Source organism: Zalophus californianus, chromosome 2 (assembly GCF_009762305.2).
Source record: "Zalophus californianus isolate mZalCal1 chromosome 2, mZalCal1.pri.v2, whole genome shotgun sequence".
NCBI classification, from domain to species: Eukaryota; Metazoa; Chordata; class Mammalia; order Carnivora; family Otariidae; genus Zalophus; species Zalophus californianus.
In genome coordinates, this window is record NC_045596.1 from 32,982,620 (window position 1) to 33,008,144 (window position 25,525).

A 25,525-nucleotide genomic window follows, 5' to 3' on the forward strand; every position below is an offset into this window, starting at 1 on the left:
CAGAAACTTCCAAGATAAGCATAATATAATTTTGCATGTAATGTGCAGGGGGAAATAATCATTTGAATATGTAAATTCTGTTATACTACTGTTTTATAAAGTGTCACTAATCCACTATTTATCCCTTCAATTCAGCCACCGGGGCTTAGTGATGGGTTATCACGAAGGTTACATATGAGCAGACAGGGACTAGTTTTGGTCTACACCTTTCAATGCCTCAATAAAAATACCAGTCATTTCTGTGGATATGCAATGAAAAATTTTTTTTTATCATATGACCTATGCAATGAATTTTAACTGAATGAATAATTTATCTGTTTTACAACTTATAATCTTCTTATGATGACATAAAAGCTACATTCCTAAAGCTAAGCTAAACTATAAACTACAAAAGTAAACTAAATTCTGTAAAGATTATATTTACCTTAAGTTTATCATGGGAAGTATATGGAGCTTCCGGGGCATAGATTCGAAAAATGTCGGCCAAACAACATGCTACAAGGAGACGCACATCTTTATTGGGATTCCTGAGGAAAAATTCAGATGCAAGATGCAAGGCTAGTGGGAGATACTGCTGTTTTTCGTCTTCTGAGTCCTGATCCATATCCATAAAAGTTTTTACTACCATCTGTAAAAATACATAAAAAAAAAAAATACTCAACTCCTGATATTTAGAAATTAGAAGACATATTTTTTTAAAAACTCATGTCCATTACAACACAAACTAGTAATTAGATACTATCTGAGGATTCACCATCAATTTGTGTAAATCTACATTTAAGATTCTAATCATTTTAGGTAAAATTTAGCCCAGGTAAAAAAGTTCTTAGCGTCATACATACAACCAAATTCATTTGATATTTTGCAACATCATCAATTATGTTTCTTTACATTTTATTATCAAAGCTGCCTTGATTTAGGCTCTTTCAAACTGCTCTCATTTCACACTTTAGTAGCTTTTGCATTTCACAAAAGAAAACCATGCTTAAGCATTTTTATGTAGTTGTACTTCGGATTAAAAGCTATAATTATAAAATAACCTCTGTTGTTATTTGTAATTACAAAATTAACAAATGTACATTTCAGAATCACTCTAAAACAAAAAAGTCCATGCTCATGAATTTTAATATTGTTAAAATGTCCGTATTACCCAAAGCAATCTACAGATTCAATGCAATCCCCCTCAAAATACCAACAGTATTTTTTCACAGAACAGCAACAAAGAATCCTAAATTTTTTATGGAACCACAAAAGACCCTGTATTGTCAAAGCAATTTTAAGAACAAAGCTGGAGGTATCGCAATTCCAGATTTCAAGGTATACTACAAAGCTGCAATAATCAAAACTACACAGGTTACTAGGGGATGGGCAAAGTAAGTGAAGGCGAACTGTAAGTACAGGCTTCCACTTATGGAATGAATAAGTCATGGGGATGAAAGGAATATAGTCAGTGGTATCCTAAAGGTATTTTATGGTGACAGATGGTAGCTACACTTATGGTGAGCACAGCATAATGCATACAGTTGTGGAATCACTATGCACACTATACACATGAAACTAATGTAACACTGTGTGTCAACTATACTTCAATAAAAAGAAAAAAAACAAAACAAAACAAAACAAAAACACCTCCCAAAACATCAACAGTATGGCACTAGGACAAAACAGCCCAGAAATAAACCCCTGCTTATATGGTCAATTAATGTACCACAGAGGAGGCAAGAATATATAATGGGGAAACGACAGTCTCTTCAATAAATGGTGCTGGGGAAACAGAACAGCTACATGCAGAAGAATAAAACTGGACCACTTTCTTACACCAAACACAAAAATAAAATGGATTAAAGACCTAAATGTAATACCTGAAACCATGAAGCTCCTAAAGGAAAACACATGCAGTAATCTTTCGGACATCGACCTTAAGTAATATTTTTCTGGATCTGTCTCCACAGGCAAGGGAAACAAAAGCAAAAATTTACTCCTGGGACTCCATCAAACTAAAAAGCTTTTGCACAGCAAAGAAAACCATCAATAAAGCAAAAAGGCAACCTACTGAATAGAAAATATTTGCAAATGATATATCTGATAAGGGGATAATATCCGAAATATATAAAGAACCCATGCAAGTCAACACCAAAAAAACCAAATAATCCAATTTAAAAAAATGGGCAGAGGACCTGAATAGACATTTTTCCAAAGAAGATATACAGATGGCCAAGAGACACATGAAAAGATGCTAAACTAATCACTAATCATCAGGAAAATGCAAACAACAAGGCAGTATCACCTCATGCCAGTCAGAATGGCTAGTATCAAAAATACAAGAATTAACAAGTATTGGAAAGGATATGGAGAAAAGGAGACCCTCATGCATTGTTGGTGGGAATATAAATGGGTGCAGCCACTGTGAAAACAGCACTGAGGTTTCTCAAGAAATTAAAAATAGAGGGTGCCTGGGTGGCTCAGTTGGTTAAGCGACTGCCTTCGGCTCAGGTCATGATCCCGGAGTCCCGGGATCGAGTCCCACATCGGGCTCCCTGCTTGACGGGGAGTCTGCTTCTCCCTCTGACCCTCTTCCCTCTCGTGCTCTCTATCTCTCATTCTCTCTCTCTCTCAAATAAATAAATAAAAAATCTTAAAAAAAAAATTAAAAATAGAAATACTATATGCCCCAGTAATTCCACTTCTCATTATTTACCTGAAGAAAATAAAAAAAAAAAAATGAAAAAACATACATGCACCCCTATGTTTATTGCAGCATTATTTACAATAGCCAAGATACGGAAGCCACCTAAACGTCCACCAAGAGAGAAGAGGATAAAGGTGATACACACACACACACACACACACACACACACACACACACACGAATATTAATCATCCATAAAAAAGAATGAAATCTTGCCATTCGTGGTAACATGGATGAACCTACAGGGTATTATGTTAGATGAAATAGATCGTACAGAAGATGACTTTATCATATGTACTGAATTTTATCATTTTTCTGCGCATGCTGAGGTGCTCATATTTTCCTGAGTAAATCTCACTGACGGGTCTTCTAATTTTAATCTAAGTTTCCATTCCTAAAATCTAATTCTAGTCCAAGTCTCCATTTTAAAATAACACCAACTAGGTCATAACACTTGTACATTGCTAGATTTGAGATGCTATTACTTCAATTTTTGCATTTATATTCACGAAATTGACCTAAAACAGAGATTTCTTTAAGACAACTTTGTCCATTTTATTTTTTTTAATTTTTTAAAGATTTTTTATTTATTCTTTTTTAGAGAGAGTGTGTGTGAGAAGGGGGAGGGCTAAGGGAGACGTAGAGAATCTCAAGCAGACTCTGTACTGAGAGTGGAGCCCAACATGGGGCTCAATCCCATGACCCCAAGATCATGACCTGAGCTGAAACCAAGAGTTGTATGCTTAACCACCTGAATCACCCAAGCACCCCCAACCTTGTCCATTTTAGAAATGAGGTTATACCAGCTTAAAACAAATTGGTAAGTGATCCCTTTTTTCCTATTACGTGGAAAGTTTATAGTAATGCTGGTTTTATCTTTCTTCCTTAGATATTTAGTGATATTCAACTGATCAAAGAACCATAATGGAATTTAGAAAATATTCTGAACTGAATGACAATGAAAACTATCAATACTCGTAGGATGCAGTTAAAGTTGTACTCATAGGAAATTTACAGTCTTAAATGTATAAGCTACAAAAGAAGGAAAAATGAAAAATCAGTGATCTACATTTCCATCTGTTAGAAAAATAGCAAATTAAATAGAAAGGAGGTAGAATCAAAGGGGGGAAATTAAAACAGACTTCAATGAATTGGAAAACAAACATACATAAGAGAAAACCAAACAATGCCAAATGTTGACTGCTGAAAAGACTAATAGAATTGACTATATAGAATTGTCTCTAAAAGAATAAATCAAGGAGAGAGAGAGAAGGCATAAACTACCAGTATCAGGAATTAAAAAGAGGACATATTATATTATTCACCCAGTAATAATAATAATAATACACTGGAGGGGGCTGTCACACAAAATACACTATCTGAATAATTCTATCTCTATGAAAAGAAACTGAATCTGAAATTAAAAACCTTCCCACAACAAAAATCTCCAATGTTAAATGGCTTCACTGGTGAAAAGTCCCAAATCAAGACAACTATGTATAGATAGATATAGTACTAGCCCTCTAATCAAAATACCAACCCTCTCCTGCCATTCTGTTACAGCTTTGTATCTTGGTTTGGTTATGCAGTTACTAGTCAGTGAGAGCCTACTTACTGCTCACAAGTACAAACATCCCTTTGAGATATTAAGCCTTATTTCTTGGTTATCTGTTAACATTTTAGTAGAGATTGTTATCTAGTTGGAATTAATAACAGAAGATAAAAACACCTGAAGTTTAGGAATTCTTTGAGAAATAAAGAGCACCAAATGGGAGTTGTGAAGGGATTAAAGATAATCCTAACATTAACTTCAGGTAGGACTAGCCAGGCCACCTGAAATCATCTGATTAGGATCCCTTCTACATAATTCATCTAACCTCAACCAACAAAATAATCAAAATTTGTATTTATGGATGAGTAAACTAAGGAATAGTTTAAATCCTCATGCAAGTTGATAAAAGCCAAAGGAGAGAACATGCAAACCAGAGATATTTGGCCTTTATCTTGAAGGCAAGAACCACTGACGTGTTTTGAACAACAGCATAATATGGTTAGATTTGCATTTCATGAAAATACCTTTTTATGAGGTAGGCAGTAAATGAATGTCTCACTCACAAGGTTGATGAATCCATCAAAGCTAACTCAGCCAAACTCTGAAGTCATCAGAGACATCTTACAAGTATTCTGAAGCAATCTCAAGAAGTTGAGTGGGAGGCAAGAGATAAAGTAAAAAAGGCAAACTGTATTCCTAAATGCCATAACAAAAGAGTTTCAGATTTTATTATATAGGAAATGCGAGTCATCAAAATATATTTGTCAGTAGAAAAGTATATGTATTTGTCATCTAATGCTATGTAACAAAATACCCCCAGACTCTGTACCTTAAAACAATAAACATTTATTTGTCACACAGTTTCTATGGAGGCAGAACTGGAGAGTGACTCAGCTAGGTGGTTTTGCTTGGACTCTCTAATGAAACCGTCGTCAGTTAAAGTTATAATCATCTGAAGGTCCAATGGGCCTACCAGATGTGCTATGAAGGTTGCTCATTCACATGCCTGGTAAGCTGGCACTGGCTTTTGGCAAAAGGCATCAGTTCCTCTCTACAGGTGCTCTCTGGACAGCTGCTTGAGTGTCCTCATGGAATGGTGGCTGGCTTTCTCCCAGTGAGTGATCCAAGAGCGCCAAGTCATAAATGGCAATCTTTTATGACCTAACCTTCAAAAACACACACTGTCACTTCCACAACAGCCTATTAGTTATTCAGGACAGCCCTATTCAGTTGGAATATAAGGAAATGGGGATCATTCAGGGCCATCTTGGAGGCTAACTACCATATTATGGCTCATAATATATTTATATCTTGTTTAGTCCTCTCTCATAAAGACTCTGGATTTGGTCATGTGACTTATTTTGACCAATGGGACATTAGCAAGTATAATGCAAGGAGAGGTCTGGTAACCAGGTGCATATAGAGGCTGGAATGCTCCCTACTGGAACCCAGCTACCACAGTTAGGAAGACTGGACTATCCAAGAAAGAAGAGACCATAGATAGAACCCTGGAAAATGAGACAACACACAAAGACAGACTACATAGTGAGCTCAAAGCCCTGGCTGAGCTCCCAACCAAATTTAGCTTGTAAGAATAACCCCGGCTAACACCACATGGAGCAGTCATATCACAGAACTGTGAGGAATAATAATTTTAACTCATTAGGTTCTGTTTTGTTTTTTAAGATTTTATTTATTTGACAGAGAGAGACACAGAGAGAGGGAACGCAAGCAGGGGGAATGGGAGAGGGAGAAGCAGGCTCCCCGCAGAGCAGGGAGCCCGATGCAGGGCTCGATTCCAGGACCCTGGGATCATGACCTGAGCCGAAGGCAGACGCTTAACGACTGAGCCACCCAGGCGCCCCTCATTAGGTTTTGTTTTAATACACAGTGACGATTAACTGAAACCACATCCATTCTGCAGTTTTTAAAATATGCCTTTCTCTACTGCAGAGGCAGGAAAGCTAAAAACTATGTATCCTAGGTCACCTTACAATAAGGGTTACAGTTGTAATCTAGTTTAGCCAATCAAAAGCACTTATTCATGATTTGGAAAGTGGAAGTGTGGAAGAAAGAGGCTGTGTTGCTATTGCTTTTTTTTTTTTTTTGGCTGGCAACTCTGGAGCGAAGGCATTTTGTGGTGTGTGGAGCATCAGCATTAAGCTTTCTGACAACAGACAGGAAGGATTCATCCATTTTGTGCTGGTACTGATCTATTAGGTGTGTGAGGCTCTGGAGCAATCATTATGGCAATGGTTTACTCATGATAATGTTTCTGAGAGGTAGGTATTATTATCATCTAAGTTTATGGATAAGGAAAGTTGTGCACTTGTAGGTAGTTTGCCCTAGGTCACAGAGTCCCAGAACAAGATCAATACTAGCACGGAAGGGAGGGAAGAAAAGAAAATATTAGAGGGCACCACATATGATAAGGGTATAATTTAGCTGAAATTTTGTTTCAGATAAATATCACATACATGGCTGTTTGAACTGGGGAGCAAAATGTAAAGTGTATTTCTTAACATGGGTTGTGGTTAAAAAAAAAATCTTTCAAAGCTATGAGAGTGCTTATTATATTAGTTCCTCACCAGTATCTTATATCCTTTTTATTTATTATTTTTTAAAGATTTTATTTATTTGACACAGAGAGAGAGTGAGAGCAGGAGCACAAGCAGGGGGAGTGGGAGAGGAAGAAGCAGGCTTACTGGGGCATCTGGGTGGCTCAGTTGTTAAGTGTCTGCCTTCGGCTCAGGTCATGATCCCAGGGTCCTGGGATCGAGCCCCACATCAGGCTCCCTGCTCAGCAGGAAGCCTGCTTTTCCCTCTCTCCCACTCCCCCTGCCTGTGTTCCCTCTCTCACTGTGTCTCTCTGTCAAATAAATAAAATCTTAAAAAAAAAAAAAAAAAAGCAGGCTTACTGCTGAGCAAGGAGCCCGATGGGCGGCTCGATCCCAGGACCCTGGGATCATGACCTGAGCCGAAGGCAGATGCTTAACGACTAAGACACCCAGGTGCCCTGATTTATTTTTTAAAAAGATTTTACTTATTTATTTGACAGAGAGATAGAGCACAAGTAGGCAGAGCAGCAGGCAGAGGGAGAGGGAGAAACAGGCCCCCCGTCAAGGAAGGAGTCCAACTCGGGGCTCGATCCCAGGACCCTGGGATCATGACCCAAGCCAAAGGCAGATGCCCAACTGACTGTGCCACCCAGGCGCCCCTCTTATATCCTTTTTTAGAGTAACATATGATTTCACTTATATAAGGTACCCAGAGTAGTCAAATTTATAGAGACAGAAAGTATAACAGTGATTACCAGTGATTAACAAAGAGGAGGGAATGGGGACTTAGTATTTAATGAGGACTTAGCATTTAATGGGTACAGAGTTTCAGTTAGGGATGATGTAAAAGTTCTGGAGATGGATTGTGCTGATGGTTGCACAATGTGAATGTACTTAATACCACTCCACTGTACACTTAAAAATGGTAAATTTTATGTTATGTATACTTTACCACAATTTAAAAATTCAGTACAAATGACTTCTAAAACTGGGGAGATATTTTTCCTAGCTACATGTTAATTAATGTTACAACCAGGTGAATGAAATAACACAAATATATCAAAACATGTAAACAAAACAAAAACAAAAAATAAAGTTCAGGATGAAATAATAATAGTGTAATAAAAAAATAAAAACACAAAAGAACATCTGATCCTTGGGAATCAGCTAGTTTGGTTTTTAAAACTTTCAGAAAGGAATGCTATTACATACACTGTCACAAAATTTAGCCAAGTATAGCATGAATGACCTAACCTGGCAAAAACACAGATGAGGATGACTATATATCACTGTCCCTATGAGCCCAAATACAAACATCAAGAATGGAATCTTAGAATACTGTATTTTTGTTATAAATGGCCTTTTGCTCACATAGGACATGGGAGTAGGCAGAGAGGAAAAGAGGAGTAAAAGTAGAAAAAGGTAACATCTGGAGAACACAGGAGACTCTTTTTACTATTCTTGCAGCTTTTCAAAGTCTGAAATCCTATCAAACTAAAAAACTAAAATTAAAAATGAATGCATTTATCACAAAATACAAGACAAACATACATATATTAATAGTTGAAATGAAAGTTTCACCAAACTTGTCTTAAAAAAAAGTTTCTGGAAAAAAAAAGTTTCTGATTTTAATAGAACATATTTACCATGGCATCACTGGCTTGATACACAGATGTTACAGATTTGGGAATATAATGACACGAATTAAAACCTTAAAATAATAAATTGAATTACAGGTTTCTTTCACCGAAGTTTTCTAAGGAAAATAATTTGTTAACATCTGTATCCTCAATGATTAGAACAGTGACTGACATAAAGTGGATGGGCATACACTTTTTTTAAAAAAAACATTAGAATTCACAAAATGCCTCTTTAACATCTACTGATTACATATACATATACATATGAGTGTTTTATACACACACACACACACACACACACACACACGAACATTATGACCCATGATACATATTCCTACCATTCTGGCATAAAACTTACTCAGTTCTAGATAATCAGTAAATATATTTGTTTGCTAGAAATTTATTTAGAATTTTTAAGTAAATATAATCCTAAACATGCATCTATAGCAGGGTCACAACTGGAGGGGAGTGACATGGAAACAAAGTACTGGGGAGAAATGGAGAACACATGCCCCAATTAAAGATAGAGCTAAGCTTTAGTTAGTTACTGCCAGGTGACAATGCAGCAAAATAATGCAAAATCATCCAGGTGATCAGGACACAACAAAATTTTAAGTGAAATCATCTGATTTGAGAATTTAAGCAGCTCCAAAAAGTTCATACTATTGCAAAGGAAAAGCAAAACATGTCTACATGCTCTATGTGGTCCTCAAATCAACAATTTACAAATTGTTGGAAATATTTTAAAGGAAAAATGTCAATACAGCCATCTTTTCAGGTAAATAAATTATTCTGAAAAGTTGTTTTCCCTCTTTTTTGTACTTATAGAGAAATATGAGTCTTTAAACAGGTTTAAAAAAACTATGAAGAAAATATCCAGTAAATGGAATATCATTAAAATTTACATAATCTTTAAAATAGTAAAAATTTAATAACACACGGTGCTCAACATTCCACAGAAAATATCATTAAAATTTTCCACTTCCAGAAAGTAATGGTAAAGACAGACCTCTATCTACCTATCTATCTACCATCTTTCTATCTTATTTATTTGACAGAGAGAGAGAGCACGAACAGGGGGGAGCAGTAAGCAGAGGAAGAAGAAGTAGGTCCCCTGATGAGCAAGGAGCCTGATGTGTGGGGCTCATTCCCAGGACCCTGGGATCGTGACCTGAACTGAAGGCAGACGGTGAACTGACTGAGCCACCCAGGCACCCCAAGACAGACAACTTTAGAATCTACCAAAAAAAAAAAAAATTAATTCCCAGTGGAATAAAAATTGAAATTGGGGAGGGAAATCTAAGAAACTTAAAAAAAAAAAAAAAGGAGAACTGGGGCACCTGGGTTGCTCAGTTGGTTAAGTTACCGACTCTTAATTTCAGCTCAGATCATAATCTCAGGGTCGTGGGATCAAGCCCTGCATCTGGCTCCATGCTCAGTGAGGAGTCTGTTTGAGATTCTCTCCTTCTCCCTCTACCCCTCTCCCTGCGTGCATGCACTCTCTCTCTCTCTCTAAATAAATAAAATCTTAAAAAAAAGAATGTATTTATCATTAAGTAGGATTTCTTAAGACACAAAAAGTCCTAAAAATTGATTCTATAAAACTAAAATTAAAGTGTTATTTATTGAAAGACATCACTAATAAGTTTTTAAAAGACATGCTACCAAATGAAAGCAGGTATGTGTGACAGGCATAACGAACAAAGAACCAGTCTTGTACATATAAAGAATTTCTAAAATTCAACCAGAAAAAGAAAATGCAAATTATATGTCTACAATTTATTCTGAGTTAATTTCTGTATGTGTTGCGAGTTTCAGGTAAAGGTGTTCAGACACCATTTGTATAAAAAGACTATTCTTTCTCCATTAATTGTCTTGGCATCTTTGTTGAAAATAAAACTGACGGTAATGTGTAGGTCTATTTTTGGACTCTCTATTATGTTCCATTGCTCTATCTATCATTTTAATAATACCACATAGTTTTGATTACTGTAGCTTCACTAGGTGTATGAGTCCTCTAACACAGTATAAAAATAGGAGAAAGATATGAACAGACACTTTACAAAAAAAAAAGTATACACTGGTGGTAGGAATATAAAATGGTATAACCACTTTGGAAAACTGGCCATTTTTCATAAAGTTAAAGATACACCTAAAATCCAAGCCAAAAATTCCACCTTTAAGTATTTATGAAAACAAATGTTCACACAAATACAAGGTTCATAAAAGCTTTATTCAGAACGCCCTAAATTGTAATAACTATCTATTGACAGGTAAATGAATAAATCCATTGTGGTATACACATAAAAAACTACTAATAACAATAAAAAGAACATCATTTAGGCAACACCATAAATAAATCTCAAAAATGTGCTAAGCCAAAAAAGCCAGACACAAATGGGGAGCAGAGTGGATTAAAAAGGACTGGGGGAAACATTTGGGGGTGACACGTATGTTCATTATCTTGATTATGATGACAGTTTCAAGGCTGTATACATGTATGTTAAAAATTTGTGAAACTTACGTCCTGAGAGCAATTCTCTGACACCAACTAGGTGTACTACATTTCAATTCAATTATGACAGTAACTACCAGGAATTAGCACAAACCGTACAAGTTAGAGGACAAAATTCTTCTCAACACTGCACCCCCCTTCAGATGCCACCTACAAGCCCTGGAGGCCACCCATATTTCTGACAAACCAGCTATATCTTTGGGACTTCCTACAACACCCTCAGGTTCAATAATTTGCCAGAACAACTCACAGAACTCACCTAAAGCATGATACTTATAATTACAACTTTACTATAAAGGATGCAACTCAGGAAAGCCAAATGGAAAAAACACTTGGGGATGAAAGAGGGGGACAAAGAGCTTTCATGCCCTCTTCTGGTGGAACACAACACCCTCCCAGGACACCAATGTGTTCACCAACCCGTGAACTCTGAGCCTTGGTATCCAGGTTTATTGGGGTTTTAATATAGGATTATCATATGACTGAACTCAATCTCTAGCCTCCCACCTCTCCCAGGTCAGGTGGCAAAGTTCCAACTCTCTAACCCCGTGCTTGGACTTTCTGATGACCCCCTAAGAGTCTAGGGGCAGGCCAAGAGTTGCCCAATTACCATAACAAAGACACTCCTCGGACTCAGGAAATTCCAAGGGTTTCTGAATCTCTGTGCTAAGAACTGGTAACAAAGAGTAGATACATTATTATATAGTATTGCATGTTTAATATGTGCAACCTATTGTATTTCTCAATTATGAAGTCAATACAGCTTTTTTTTTTTAAGATTTTATTTATTTGACAGAGAGAGAGGGAGGGAGAGAAGCAAGCACAAGCAGGGGGAGTGGCAGAAGAAGAGGGAGAAGGCTCCCCGCTGAGCAGGGAGCCCAGTGTGGGGCTCCTTCCCAGAACCCTGGCAAACACTTAACCAAGTGGGCCACCCAGGTGCCCCTATAGCTGATTTTTATTATTTATTTAATTTTGTTATTTTTTTAAAGACTTTGTTTATTTGACAGAGACACAGCAAGAGAAGGAACACAAGCAGGGGGAGTGGGAGAGGGAGAAGCAGGCTTCCCACAGAGCAGGGAGCCCGATGCGGGACTCGATCCTAGGACCCTGGGATCATGACCTGAGCCAAAGGCAGACGCTTAACGACTGAGCCACCCAGGTGCCCCCTACAGCTGGTTTTTTAAAGTCACTACCTTGGGGAAAGAGTAAAGTAAAAGATCTTTTTAAGTTTCCTCACTGCTAAAAATTAAATCAACCTTTTAAAAGTCCAACAAAGAAAATGAGAGTTCTCATTCGCTGTTAATTGAAATGTAAATTGTTACAACTACTTTGGTCTTTTCAGTGAAGTAGAAGATATGCATACCCAATGACTCAACAATTTCACCTATGTGTATGTCTATGCCCTAAAGCAGGTTGTAGCTATACACAGAATATGTATACAAGTATATTCACAGCAATGTTGTTCGTAAATGCCAAAAAAAACTAGAAATCAAATGTCAACAGAAGATTGGATAAGTAGTACAATAGAGTACTATTCAGCAATAAAAATAACTGAAAAACAGATATAACATGGATGAAGCTCAAACATAATATTGAATAAGATGTATATCACAAGGAATAATATGATGTGATTCCATTCATATAAAATTCAAAAACTAAAACTAGAAAAAAACAAACTATATTTTTAGAGATGCATACACAGACAATGACATTATAAGCAAACTAAGAAGACTGCATTGATTACACTGCTTATAGAAGTTTGGGTGTGTTGATATTCTCTCTCTCTCTCTCTTCCTCGCTCCCTCCCTCTTTTTTTAAGTAGCCTCCACGCCCAGCATCGAGCCCAATGCAGAACTTGAACTCATGACTCTAAGATCAAGACCTGAGCTGACAGCAAGAATGGGACACTTAACTGACTGAGCCAACCAGGCACCCCGACACTCTATTTCTTTATTCACATGTTCACTTTATAGTTACTTATTAAACTACATAGTTTATGTATTTTTGTAAGCTATATTTCATACATAAAAGACATACCATAACATATGTATATGCTTTTAGTAAAACAGTTAATAGCTATTTTTAATTACAGTAATAATAAATTTTTAAGTGTGCTAACCATCATGTGATTTTGAAAAATATTCTATTTTTTAGGAATACATTTTGAAATAATAATGAAATGATATAATGCTCGAGAGGTTTGCTTCGGGAATTTATTATCCTATTTTGTCCATTTTTGGTTTTGTTTGAATGATTTAATAAAAAGTGACAAAGCTTTAAAAATAATATTACATGTACCATAAGAATCTCAGATTTCCTTTAAAGCAACTAATCCAATCACCTTTTAGATAATAAAAGGACTTCAAAAATTTCAACTCCATTAAAAATGAGAGGAAGAAGTGGCAAAAGGGGAGAGGAAGAGGTATAGAGGAAGAAATGGAGACCTAGAGATATTAACTAAAAAAATGTAATGAGTTAATGGCAGTTCTAGGACTAAAAAATAAAACCTGCACCTCAGGATTAGTAATCTAATACTTTCCTGAACACCATTTTAACTGTCATATGTCAGGGCTTTAAGTTTACAACCTTTTTTTTTTTTCATTTTACTTATTATTTTCTGTCTTTTCTGCACTAGGACTTTTAAATTCTGCAAAGGCAATAAAAATGTATTCATTTGTGTGGTCCAGAATCTATAAAACTGTACTGATACACAGCATTCTATTTGTTGAATTATGAATGAAACCATTAGTTCAGACAACCTCTATACGTACACTAAAATTTTTAAACAACAACAATAACACCCACCTTTCTGGGGTGAAAACATGTGAGCTTGGGAGTTAAATAAAACTTATGATTTTTATATCAAAATGGTGGCTCACTAAGTGTATACATGGACTGCTAGATTAGAGTGAGTACTGAGCTGTTAGAGGAGTACCAGCATGTACTCCTTTCCACTTTGATATAATTACTTGTAACATAAATCCTTCTTTTTTTTTCTTTTCTCCACTGGCTTTGATCAGGTCTTTATTTAAAATTAGCTGTCCAAAATGATATGACTTTTATAGAATAAACCTAAGTTTTTAGGCAGCAGGCTTCTCCGCAGTGGGTTTCTTTTCTGCAGGCTTTTTGTCAGCTGCTGGTTTCTTGGTAGCTGCAGCCTTTTTCCCCACCACAGGTTTCTTCTGCTTCTTTACACCAACAGCCCTCTTTCCTTTCTTCCCTACCACAGGCTTCTTGCCTGGAACCCCTTTCTCACCTGATTTGGCTTCTAAGGCTGCTGCTGCCTTATCCATTTCGGAGTCTGTGATTCTTGGCCTGGTGAAGAATGGTATTCCGGCGCATGGTCTTTGCATATGGGTTTAGCTTCAACATGATTCTCAGGTTCTTCAGTGGATTCTCCTTCAGGATTCTGCGATGAATCTTCTTGCGTGGTGCTCAGAGGGCTCTTTGGATCTCTGGACTTTTCAAGATTCTGCTAAGGTCTGTATTAAGCATCTTATGCATGGAAAGGTTGTAGTTACTCTTGAGGGGGGCAGCCTTACGCCAAGTGACATACAGATCGTCCAACTTGCGGAAAGCACTTCCAGTCCAAATGCAGAAACGTCCCACATGCCCACCAGGAGCAAGTTTCAAAATGTTCAGTTTGCTTACATTAAGTAAAGTAATTCCAGGGATGTTTCTGAAGGCCTTGATGATACCGCTGTCCACACTGTAGAAGTCTCCTGCGCTGGATACGACAGTTTCTCATTTTGCCCTTGCCAGCTCTCATTTGTGGAGAAGCATAGACCTTTTTGATCTCATTCCAGTCTTTAAGTTTCTTAAGTAGCAAAACAGCCTCCTTGGTCTTCTTGTAGCCTTCAACTTTATCTTCAACCACCAAAGGAAGATCAGGAACTTCCTCAATACGATGACCTTCAGCCATGACCAGTCCTGGTAAGGCTGAGGCAGCCAGGGCAGAGCAGATGGCATATCGCTTCTGTGTTGTGTTCAGTTTGCGATGCCAATCGCGCCAGGTTTTGGTTGGTGCAAACACGCGGCCCCCACGACATATATTTCCAAAAGCACCCTGGCCAGAATGGTGTGTGAGTCCCTCCGCCTAGAACTCTGGGAATTCAAGCCACAACTCTGCCAGTTCCCCAAGACCCAGCACTGGTTTGATGACCTGCTAATTCACTGACAGCATATGGCTGTCTGTTGTTTTTCGCAAGTTGGTGTGAACAAAGTTCACGATATCAGATCGAATGGAAGCCTTGAACACAGCAGGCAAAGTAACATTTTTGCCAGATGATTCCCCCTTTTCGGAGTACAAAGGTATCAATGGACGAGCACATGCCATCGCAGGGAGAGGAGAGGGCCCGTAACATAAATCCTTCTATCTAATATACATTTGGGGTGAAACCGGAGAGAAGCAGGTGAGGCAGAAGCATAGTTAATGCATAAACCATTAGAACTACAAAAATGAAGTCTATCTAATACACATTCTAATTTGGGAGTTAAACAGATTAGAGCAACTTTTAAGCCTAATGCTCAAAGTTCAAGTGACATACTGACCAAATTTATAACATCATGTCTTTTCATTGCACCTAGATTTTAAATGTCTTTCAAGAAACAGTAATCTTAAGACCCCTGACTGTGTATCTCAAAAGTGAGTTACCTTAATACTCAAAAGTGAGTTCCTGATCTTCCTTTGGTGGTTGAAGATAAAGTTTATACAACTAACATTCCTTCTTCTACTCTTCTTACACCATACCTCATTTTACTTTAATTCTCAAAATCAAACTCAATGCTTTAAGTTGTTCTTAAAACATCTATTTTAATGTTACCACAATTAAAATAATGGTTCCCACTGACCAATATCTTCTGACGTTTAAAGCATAATTTATACTCTTATCTTACTTTTATGTATATATCCATGTATGAATATATATGTGTATATATACACATGTATAAATTTGTAAATATAAAATGTTATATTGATTTCAATCTACACTCTAGTCAAACTATATTCATTATCTTCCAAAAACATCCCAAGCATCTTTTTATTTTTAACTTTATTTATTTATTTGAGAGAGAAAGAGAGAGCATGCACGCATGCAAGCACTTGGGTGGAGCAGAGAGGGGGAAAGAATCTGAAGTAGACTCCACACTAAGTGCAAAGCCTGACCTGGGCTTGATCTCACCACCATGAGATCATGACCTGAGCTGAAACCAAGAGATGGATGCTTAACCGACAGAGCCATCCAGGTGTCCCATCCTAAGCATCTTTAAGGCTTTGCGCAGAAAAAAGAAAGAGCTCATAGAGAGCGCAACACTTACTGAAGAAATATATGAATAGACCCTAGAACTGTTTCTACCCCCAACTATACTCCTCACTCAAAATACTTTTTTCTTTTAAGATTTTATGTATTTGACAGAGAGAGAGAGACAGAGACAGAGACAGAGAGACAGAGAGTGCAAAAGCAGGGGGAGCAGGAGAGGGAGAAGCAGGCTCCCCGTTGAGCAAAGAGCATGATGCATGACTCAATCCCAGGACCCTGGGATCATGACCTGGCCCAATGCAGACGCTTAACTGACTCAGCCACCCAGGCAGCCCCCAAATACACTCTTGATTAAAATATTAATTAACTTAAAGTTTCTGTCCAAATTCTACTTCCGCTTTTAGTTTTGGAGAGAGGGAGAGAAAGCATGCACACAAGTGGGAGGAGGAGAGGCAGAGAATCTTAAGAAAGCTCTACGTCCAGCATGGAGCCCCATACGGGGCTCAATCTCATGACTCTTAGATCATGCATGACCGGAGCCAAAAACAAGAGTTGGATGCTTAACCCACAGAGCCACCCAGATGCCCCTCTACTTCCTCTTCTTGAAGCCCATTTGACCACCATAGTATGAATGGATCACGGACCCCTCTGAACTGAAAACAGAGTACCAATTACAAAGCATTTATATTATGGTGTCACCTTGCTGTACTTATTAAGGTAAAAATCATGTATCCTCAAAATTTTGATCTCTGAGGTCTAGGTGCCATGTTTTACATATTCTACACTGGTCTTGTAAAGTAAGATAGAACTGCCTATTTCCTGAAGGAATGAAATGTACTAATACACTTTTTGACATGCTCTAGACTTAAGTGGTGGACCATGTCTGAGAATGTAAATCTCTGAAATTCTTGTCAATAACTATGCAATCAATATACATTTCAAGACTAAGTGCTAATATTAAGACAAAACAAAACATTAAAAATGGGACTACCATATGATTCAGCAATTCCACTTCTGGATATTTATCTGAAGAAAACAAAAACACTAACTTTAAAAGATATCTAAAAAAAAAATTAAAAAAAAAGATATCTACAACTTCATGTTCACTGCAGCATTATTTACAACACCCAGGATATGGAAACAACTTAAGTGTCCATAGAAGAATGGATAAAGAAATTGTGTTTTTTAAACACACACACATTCTCTCTCACACCAGAATATTATTCAGCTAGAAAAAGGAATGAAATCTTGCCATTTTCAACAACATGGATGAACCTCGGTGGTGTTATGCTAAGTAAAATAAGCCAGAGAAAGACAAATACCGTATTATCTCTCTCATATGTGGGATCTTAAAAAAACAAAACAAAACAAAAACAAAATATCAAGCTCACAGGCTCGGAGAACACAAACTGGTGGTTGCCAGAGGTGGGGGGGTGGGGGGTGAGGCGTGGGAGAAATGGGTGAAGTGTTTATTTTTTTAGTTTAAGTTGAATAATTTCTAATTAAAAAAGAAGAAAAGAAAGAAACCCTGCACCTGGGCAAGAGGGAAAAAACCCCCACAACAAACAACAACAAAGCATCAATATAGCTATTTCATTCAATTTCAACAAATTAAGTTGTTCTCCGGGGAAAAACTCAATAAGCTGTTTTACTAACAAGCCAGCAGAGATTACTTGATGATACAATTTGTTTTGTTACTAATATATTTAGTTGATGTTCGTATTCTTTAACGAGATGTTATTATTTCATACCTAAATTGAGTGGTATAGAAAAGTTAGATGCTACACATACCACTACCCTCTTCCGGAACTCCAAACCCAAATTTATTCTAATGGCCCATTCTATTAGTCCCAAGCCATTTAATACGTATATACTATAAAACTACAATTTTAATGACTCCTGAGAAGTTTCTTAACTAGAGGAAATGTTTTACTACATTTATTTCCACTTTTAAGGTAATCCAGTACTAACAGGGAACTAAAAATAACCTGGATACTGACTGTAACAGAGACAGTCATCACAGAAGCTATTTTAACTTCAAGGGAAATTTATAAGGTCCTAAAATATGAATAACCTTGAAGCCTGAGAGGTTCACACCTGTACTGAGGCTTAAGAGGTTTTGACTTTTGTTTTAACATATCTTAGACGTTCTTGTGGTAGTGAGGTTGAAGGATAAAATGAGTGAAGGCAACATTATACAAACCAATTAATTATTCTACAGTTTGACCCTCATATAATAGAAAAAATTCTCAATGAAAGCTTATTTTTGTAGGTAAAGTATCTATAATAGTACTAATAGCTACCATTTATTGAGTTTTTGCTATGTGCGGGCATATTTCAAGTAATTTAAATGTACTATTAATTCCTCTAATACAATGATTACTTATGGGAGGGCATTATTATTGACATCCTCATTTAACAGATGAGGAAACTGAGGCTAAGTAACTTGCTCAAGAGTATAAAAATTCAAATCCAGGCAGTGTGGCTTATCACTCTCATGTCCTTCTTACCACTCAACCTATACGTTATATATAGTATAGTATAGTACAGTAGGACAAGTGGTTGTCCAAAATGACCACAGAGAAATAAAATACCTACACACAGAGTATACTATAGAAACTATAGTTATAATGCTATAAATACTATGTGGTTATGTTCCCAAGCCAACTCAAAAAGCCTATTTTTCTCACAATGTAGCTAGGTGAAGACTATAGTAGAGAATTTAGATGGGAGGAGATGGCAGCTTAATGGATATCGGTAATATATTAATTTAACTTCAAGTTTTCTAGCTTTCCTCTTCCTAAAGGTGGATTATTTGCCCTTCTCTTAAAATGATCAATCATTATTCAACATCTTTCTATTCAAAAACGCAATGAGGGGACGCCTGGGTGGCTCAGTTGGTTAAATGTCTGCCTTGGACTCAGGTCATGATCCCAGAGTCCTGGGATCAAGTCCCGCACTGGGCTCCACACTCAACAGGGAATTTGCTTCTCCCTCTGCCTGCTGCTCCCCCTGCTTGTGTGCGCGCTCACTCCCGCTCTCTTTCTGACCAAAAAAAATCTTAAAAAAAAATGCAGTGAAAAGTAGCTGGCTTATCTTAAGGTTAAGTGGATTAAAATTTGGAAAGGAGAAGAAAAACGAGGTTTAAGCAGACAAGTATATATATGTGGGGAAAAAACAGATGGAATTAATTATGGTACACACAGTGACAGCCAGGGGATAAGCAATAGTAAGTACAGGGAAATTCTTGCTAAGGGCAAGATGAAAAGGGAAAGGTGGGAAAGGGTAGACAGTGGCAGGGAAGCTGAACTGGGCAAAGGCTTCCTTTATCAGTTGCCAGAAAATACTTCTGCCCAAAAGAACTTGATGATTGCTACAGAAAGGGAAAAATCAAAAGCTGGTTCTTTGAAAAGATCAACAAAATGGACAAACCTTTAGCTAGACAGACCAAGAAAAAAGAGAGAAGACTCAAGTGACTGGAATTAAAAATGAAAGAGGGGAGGGGCGCCTGGGTGGCTCAGATGGTTGAGCGTCTGCCTTCGGCTCGGGTCGTGATCCCAGGGTCCTGGGATAGAGCCCCGCATCGGGCTCCCTGCTCCTTGGGAGCCTGCTTCTCCCTCTGCCTCTCTCTCTCTGTCTCATGAATGAATGAATAAAATCTTTAAAAAAAAAAAAAAGAGAAAAAAAAAAAGAAAGAGGGGATATTACAATTGACCATACCGAAATAAAAAGGATTATAAAGGAATACTATGAAGAACTGTATGCTAATAAATTAGACAACTTAGATGAAAGGCATAAATTCCCAGAATAACACAAACACCACAAGAAAAAATAGAAAATCTGAATAAATCTATAACAAATGAAGAGATTGAATTAGCAATCAAAAATACACACAAAGAAAAGCCCAGGCCCATATGGCTTTACTGCTAAATTCTACTGAACATTTAAATAATACTAATTTTCCTCAAACTCTACCAAAAAATAAAAGATGAAACACTTCCAACTCATTTTATGAGGTCAATATTAACCTAATTCCAAAACTAGACAAAGATATCACAAAAAAACTATAGACCAATCTCTTAAAAAATATGGATGCAAAAATCTTCAACAAAATACCAGCAAACAAAATTCAGCAACATAAAAAGAATTACACATTATGATCAAGTGGGATTTATGCCAGGAATACAAGGTTGATATATCACTTGAAAATCAATTAACATCAGGGTGCCTGAGTGGCTCAGTCGTTAAGCGTCTGCCTTCGGCTCAGGTCATGATCCCAGGGTCCTGGGATCAAGCCCTGCATCGGGCTCCCTGCTCGGCGGGAAGCCTGCTTCTCCCTCTCCCACTCCCCCTGCTTGTGTTCCCTCTCTCGCTGTCTCTCTCTCTATCAAATAAATAAATAAAATCTTAAAAAAAAAAAGAAAATCAATTAATGTAATGCATCATATCAATAGAATAAAAAACAAAAATCACATGATCATCTTAGTAGATGCAGAAAAGCATTTCACAAAATTCCAACACCCTTTGATGATAAAAATACTCAAGAAACTAGGAGTAGAAGGGAAATTCCTCAACATGATAAAGGGCATTTATAAAAAATCCACAGCCAACATCATTCTTAATGGTGGAAAACTGGATATTTTCCCACTAAGATTAGGAACAAGGCAAAAATGTCTCCTTTTACCACTTCTATTTAACATTATACTGAAAGTTCTAACCAGGACACACAAGCAAGATAAAGACATAAAAGCATCCAGATTAGAAAAGAAGTACAGTTATCTTTATTCACAGATTACATGATCTTATATACAAAAATGCCAAAGGAATTCATTAAAACCAATTAAAATAAGTTAAGTTTAGCAAAGTTGCAGGATCCAAGATCCTGCATACAAAAGATCCAGTATATGGGGAGCCTGGGTGGCTCAGTCATTAAGCGTCTGCCTTTGGCTCAGCTCATGATCCCAGGGTCCTGGGATGGAGCCCCACACTGGGTTCCCTGCTCAATGGGAAGCCTGCTTCTCCCTCTCCCACTCCCCCTGCTTGTGTTCCCTCTCTGTGTCTCTTTCTGTCAAATAAATAAATAAAATCTTTAAAAAAAAAAGATCCAGTATACAAAAATCAATCAAATTTCTAAATACTTGGAATAAACAATCTGAAAATAAAATTAAGAAAACAATTCCACTTACAGTAGTATCAAAACGATAAATTACATTTAGAATTTAACATAGGAAGTGTAAAACTTACACTCTCAAAACTACAAAATATTGTTGAAAGTAATCAAAGATCTAAACAAATGGAGAAACATCCCATGTTCATGGATGGGAAAACTTAGCACTGTTAAGATGGCAATAGTCCCCAAATGGTATACACATTCAATGAAATTGCTCATCAGATTTCAAGCTGATTTCTTTGAAAATTGACACACTGATGTAAAATTCATATGGAATAGCTAAAACAATGCTGAAGAACTAAGTAGGAGGATTCACACTTCCTGATTTCAAAAGTTACTATAAAGCAACAGTAATCATGGTAGTATATAAAGTTCTCATTATAAGGGAAAAAACCATTTTTTAAAAGATTTGAGAGAGAGAGAGAGAGAGAGAGATCGTGTGCACTCAGGGAAGAGAAGAAGAGGAGAGTCACAAGCAGACTCCCACGTGCGGCTCAATCCCATGACCCCAAAAGATCATGACCAGAGCTGAAACCAAGAATTGGACGCCCAACCAACTGCGCCACCCTGGTGCCCCCTCTCCCCAGAAAACATTTTTAAATCTACGCAAGATGGACATTAATCAAACTTATTGTAGTAATCATTTCACAATATACGTAAGTCTAGTTATTATGCGGTATACCTCAAATATATACGGTGTTGTGTATCAATTTTATCTCAATAAAACTGGGGGGGGGAGGCAGTGTGGTACTGCCACAAGGATAGACATACAAATCAATGGGAACAGAATTAAAGGTTCAGAAATAAACCCACACATCAATGATCAACTTATTTTCAACATGCGTACCAAAGCCATCCAAAGGGGAAAGAATAGCATTTTCAATAAATGATGCTAGGGAAAGAACAGTTTTTTCAATAAATGGTGCTGGGACAACTGAACATTCACTTGCAAAAGGATGAACATGGACCCTCACACAATGTAAAAAAATAGACAATTTTTGACCAATTTCAATTTCTTGAATACTTTGAAACAAATCAAAGACCTACATATAAGAGTTAACACTATAAAACTCTTTACAAAAAAACAGGCATAAATCTTTGTGACCTCAGTTTGGGCAGTGGCTTTTAGATATAACACCAAAAGTGTAAGTGACAAAAGAAAAAAAAAAGGTAAACAGTGGACTTCATCAAGATGACATATTTGTACACCAAGGACACCATCAAGAAAGTGAAAAGACAACCCACAGAACAGGAGAAAATTTCTGCAAATCATATACCTGATTAGGAGCCTATATCCAGAATACATATTAAAGAACTCTTACAATTCAATAATAAAAAGACAAATAACCCAATTTAAAAATGGGCATAGGACCTGAATAGATATCTCTTCAAAGAAGATACACAGATGGCTAATAAGCACATGAAAAGACTGTTATCATTAGTTATCAGGAAAATGAAAATCAAAACTACAATGAGGGGCGTTTGGGTGGCTCAGCTGGTTAAGTGTCCAACTCTTGATGTCAGCTCAGGTCTCGTCTCAAGATTCTGAGTTCAAGCCCTGCACTGAGATACCACTTCATATCTACAAGATTAGGTAGAATAAAAAAGTCAGATAATTACAAGTGTTGAAAAGGAGGTGGAGAAACTGGAAACCTCATATACTGGTGAAAATACGGTATACACACTTTGGAAAAGTTTGCATTTCCTCAAAATGACTAAAGAGTTGCTGTATGACCCAAAACTCTACTTTTAAAATCAAAAAAAGTAAAAATGTGCGTCCACACAACAATCTGTACACAGATGTTTATAGCATTATTCCTAATAGCCAAAAGGTGGAATTACTCCAAATGTCCATCAACTGATGAATGGATAAACAAGATTTGATACATCTATACAATGGAATATTATTTGGCCATAAAAAGGAATGAAGCATTAATGCTACAAAATCGGGGAACCCTGAAAACATTATGCTAAGTTAAAGAAACCAGTTTTGAGAAACTACATGTTATATGATTCCAATTATATGAAACATTCGGACAAGGGAAATGTACAGAGACAGAAAGTAAATTAGTGATTGCTTAGGGCTGGAGGGGCATATGGAAATGAAAGCTAAAGGACACAAGGTTTCTTTCTGAGGTGATGAAATTGCTCTAAAATTGACTATGGTGATGGTTCCACATATCTGTGAATATACTAAAACTTTAAATGGGTGACTTGTATGTGAATTAAATCTCAATAAAGCTGTTTAAAAAAAGAAAATACAAACGGATAAAAATGAACTGGAGAGATCTCCTAAAATTCTATTTTTCTACAAAAATATTCTTTTAAACAATAAATATTTAGTTCCTTTAAGGCAATGAAAAAGGCTCAACTGACAAAACTATGATTCATAAGCCACCTTCCAACACTGGAAAAGAGAGTTAACTAAAAGGGAATAATTGCCCCAGACCATGTAAGCCAAATACACTAACCATGGCTTTTCCTATATAACCACTGGACATTGACATCTAAACCAAATATTACCCTTCCCCTAACAAGTTCTAAACAAATGGGGGAGGAGGGAATGGGCAAGAGTCACGGAGAGAAACTATGGGAGACCGTGAAGACTCAAAAACAGGACAATCTCCTGCAAGGCAGAGTGCTTTCCTGCTATAAAGTGAAAAAGGCCTAGGGCATTACCAGACAGTATTGTAATATCAAAAATTAAAGTGGGGGGGATAACACATTAGACTGTAGTGTGTGTACTATATAACCCTTTACTATAAATGGGGGCAGAGAGAAAGAGACTAAATTACCTATTTTCAAGAGAAGAAAAAGTTAACTTCAGAGAAAAGATTTTATATTGGTCACTTACTGGTAAGTAGAGTATCCAGGATTTAGACATAAATCTTCACATTCTCAGTTGAGAACTCCCAGACTAAGTTTAAATTTACAATTCACTCTAGATCAAAGATCCAGTTAAGATCCTGGCATTATAGTTCCTTATTCATAAAGGGACCATATACCCCAATTTGCCTCAGACAGCCCTAGTACACACCTGTTGTCTCAGCATAATTACTAAAAGCATCTCTCATCAATGTTTTTCATCTTTATGCTGCTTGATCCATCCATACCTGTAACCCCTCCATTAGAAACTTTTACTTCCAGGGGCGCCTGGGTGGCTCGGTCGTTAAGCGTCTGCCCTTGACTCGGGTCATGATCCCGGGGTCCTGGGATCGGGCCCCGCATCGGGCTCCCTGCTCCGCGGGAAGCCTGCTTCTCCCTCTCCCACTCCCCCTGCTTGTGTTCCTTCTCTCACTGTGTGTCTCTCTCTGTCAAATAAATAAACAAAATCTTAAAAAAAAAAAAAAAAAGAAACTTTTACTTCCAGTATCCTTAACTGTAAAATTTCCTTTTTAAAACAAAATATCCCGGGGGCGCCTGGTGGCTCAGTTGGTTGGGCGGCTGCCTTCGGCTCAGGTCATGATCCCAGGGTCCTGGGACTGAGCCCGCATTGGGCTACCTGTTCAGCAGGGAGGCTGCTTCTCCCTTTCCCTCTGCAGCTTCCCTTGCTTGTGCTTTCTCTCAAGTAAATAAAATCTTTAAAAATTTTATTCTGCCTCCCAACTCCTCCATTTTTTAGTCTCATTAAATCTACCATCTGCCTTTAATCTGAACTCTAAATCTTCAGTCATACTCTGTAACCAACCCTCCCACCCCCTTACTTATCTCCCTGTTGGCCCACACCCAAATGTACCATTTCAATCATGCTCTAACAATACTACACACACCCCCATCCTGGATTTGGTAATTCTTGACTTTCAATCTCCAATCCAGAGTGATTTTTCTTGGCTGAGTCCACCAGGCCAGCAAAGCTAATGACTGATGAGCATATACATCCATTCTACCTTAATCTCTGAAACAGATCCTTCCTTAGAGCGGAGAGGGAACACAAATTAAATTTTGGATTTATTCAGGCCACAGGTGTGAATTCCATTCTGCCTCTTAATGGATGTGTGACCTCAATAAATTACCCTTCTGTGCCTGTAAGACAAAAACAAGAATACAACCCTGAAAGACTGTGATATTTAGAGATAATGAACATGAAGTTAGTTCCCAGTCTAGCGTCTGGCATACACTGGTCTGTGATAAACAAAAATTAAC

General features: G+C 37.3%; 1 protein-coding gene and 1 pseudogene across 4 annotated transcripts in view; both read right to left on the minus strand.

Annotated features, from left to right (window-relative positions):
- Positions 1-25,525, minus strand: part of PDS5A (PDS5 cohesin associated factor A) — a 135,171-nt gene that overhangs the window by 86,051 nt on the left and 23,595 nt on the right. For all 4 annotated transcript variants that reach the window (XR_003520625.1, XM_027597899.1, XM_027597900.1 and 1 more), the window contains one exon: positions 425-628. Coding sequence is in view for 3 of the 4 variants with exons in the window: in XM_027597899.1 (XP_027453700.1) it covers positions 425-628 (204 nt within the window). In the remaining variant the exon portion in view is untranslated. The remainder of the gene's footprint in view (positions 1-424; positions 629-25,525) is intronic.
- On the minus strand, positions 14,035-15,299 carry LOC113924296 (annotated as a pseudogene).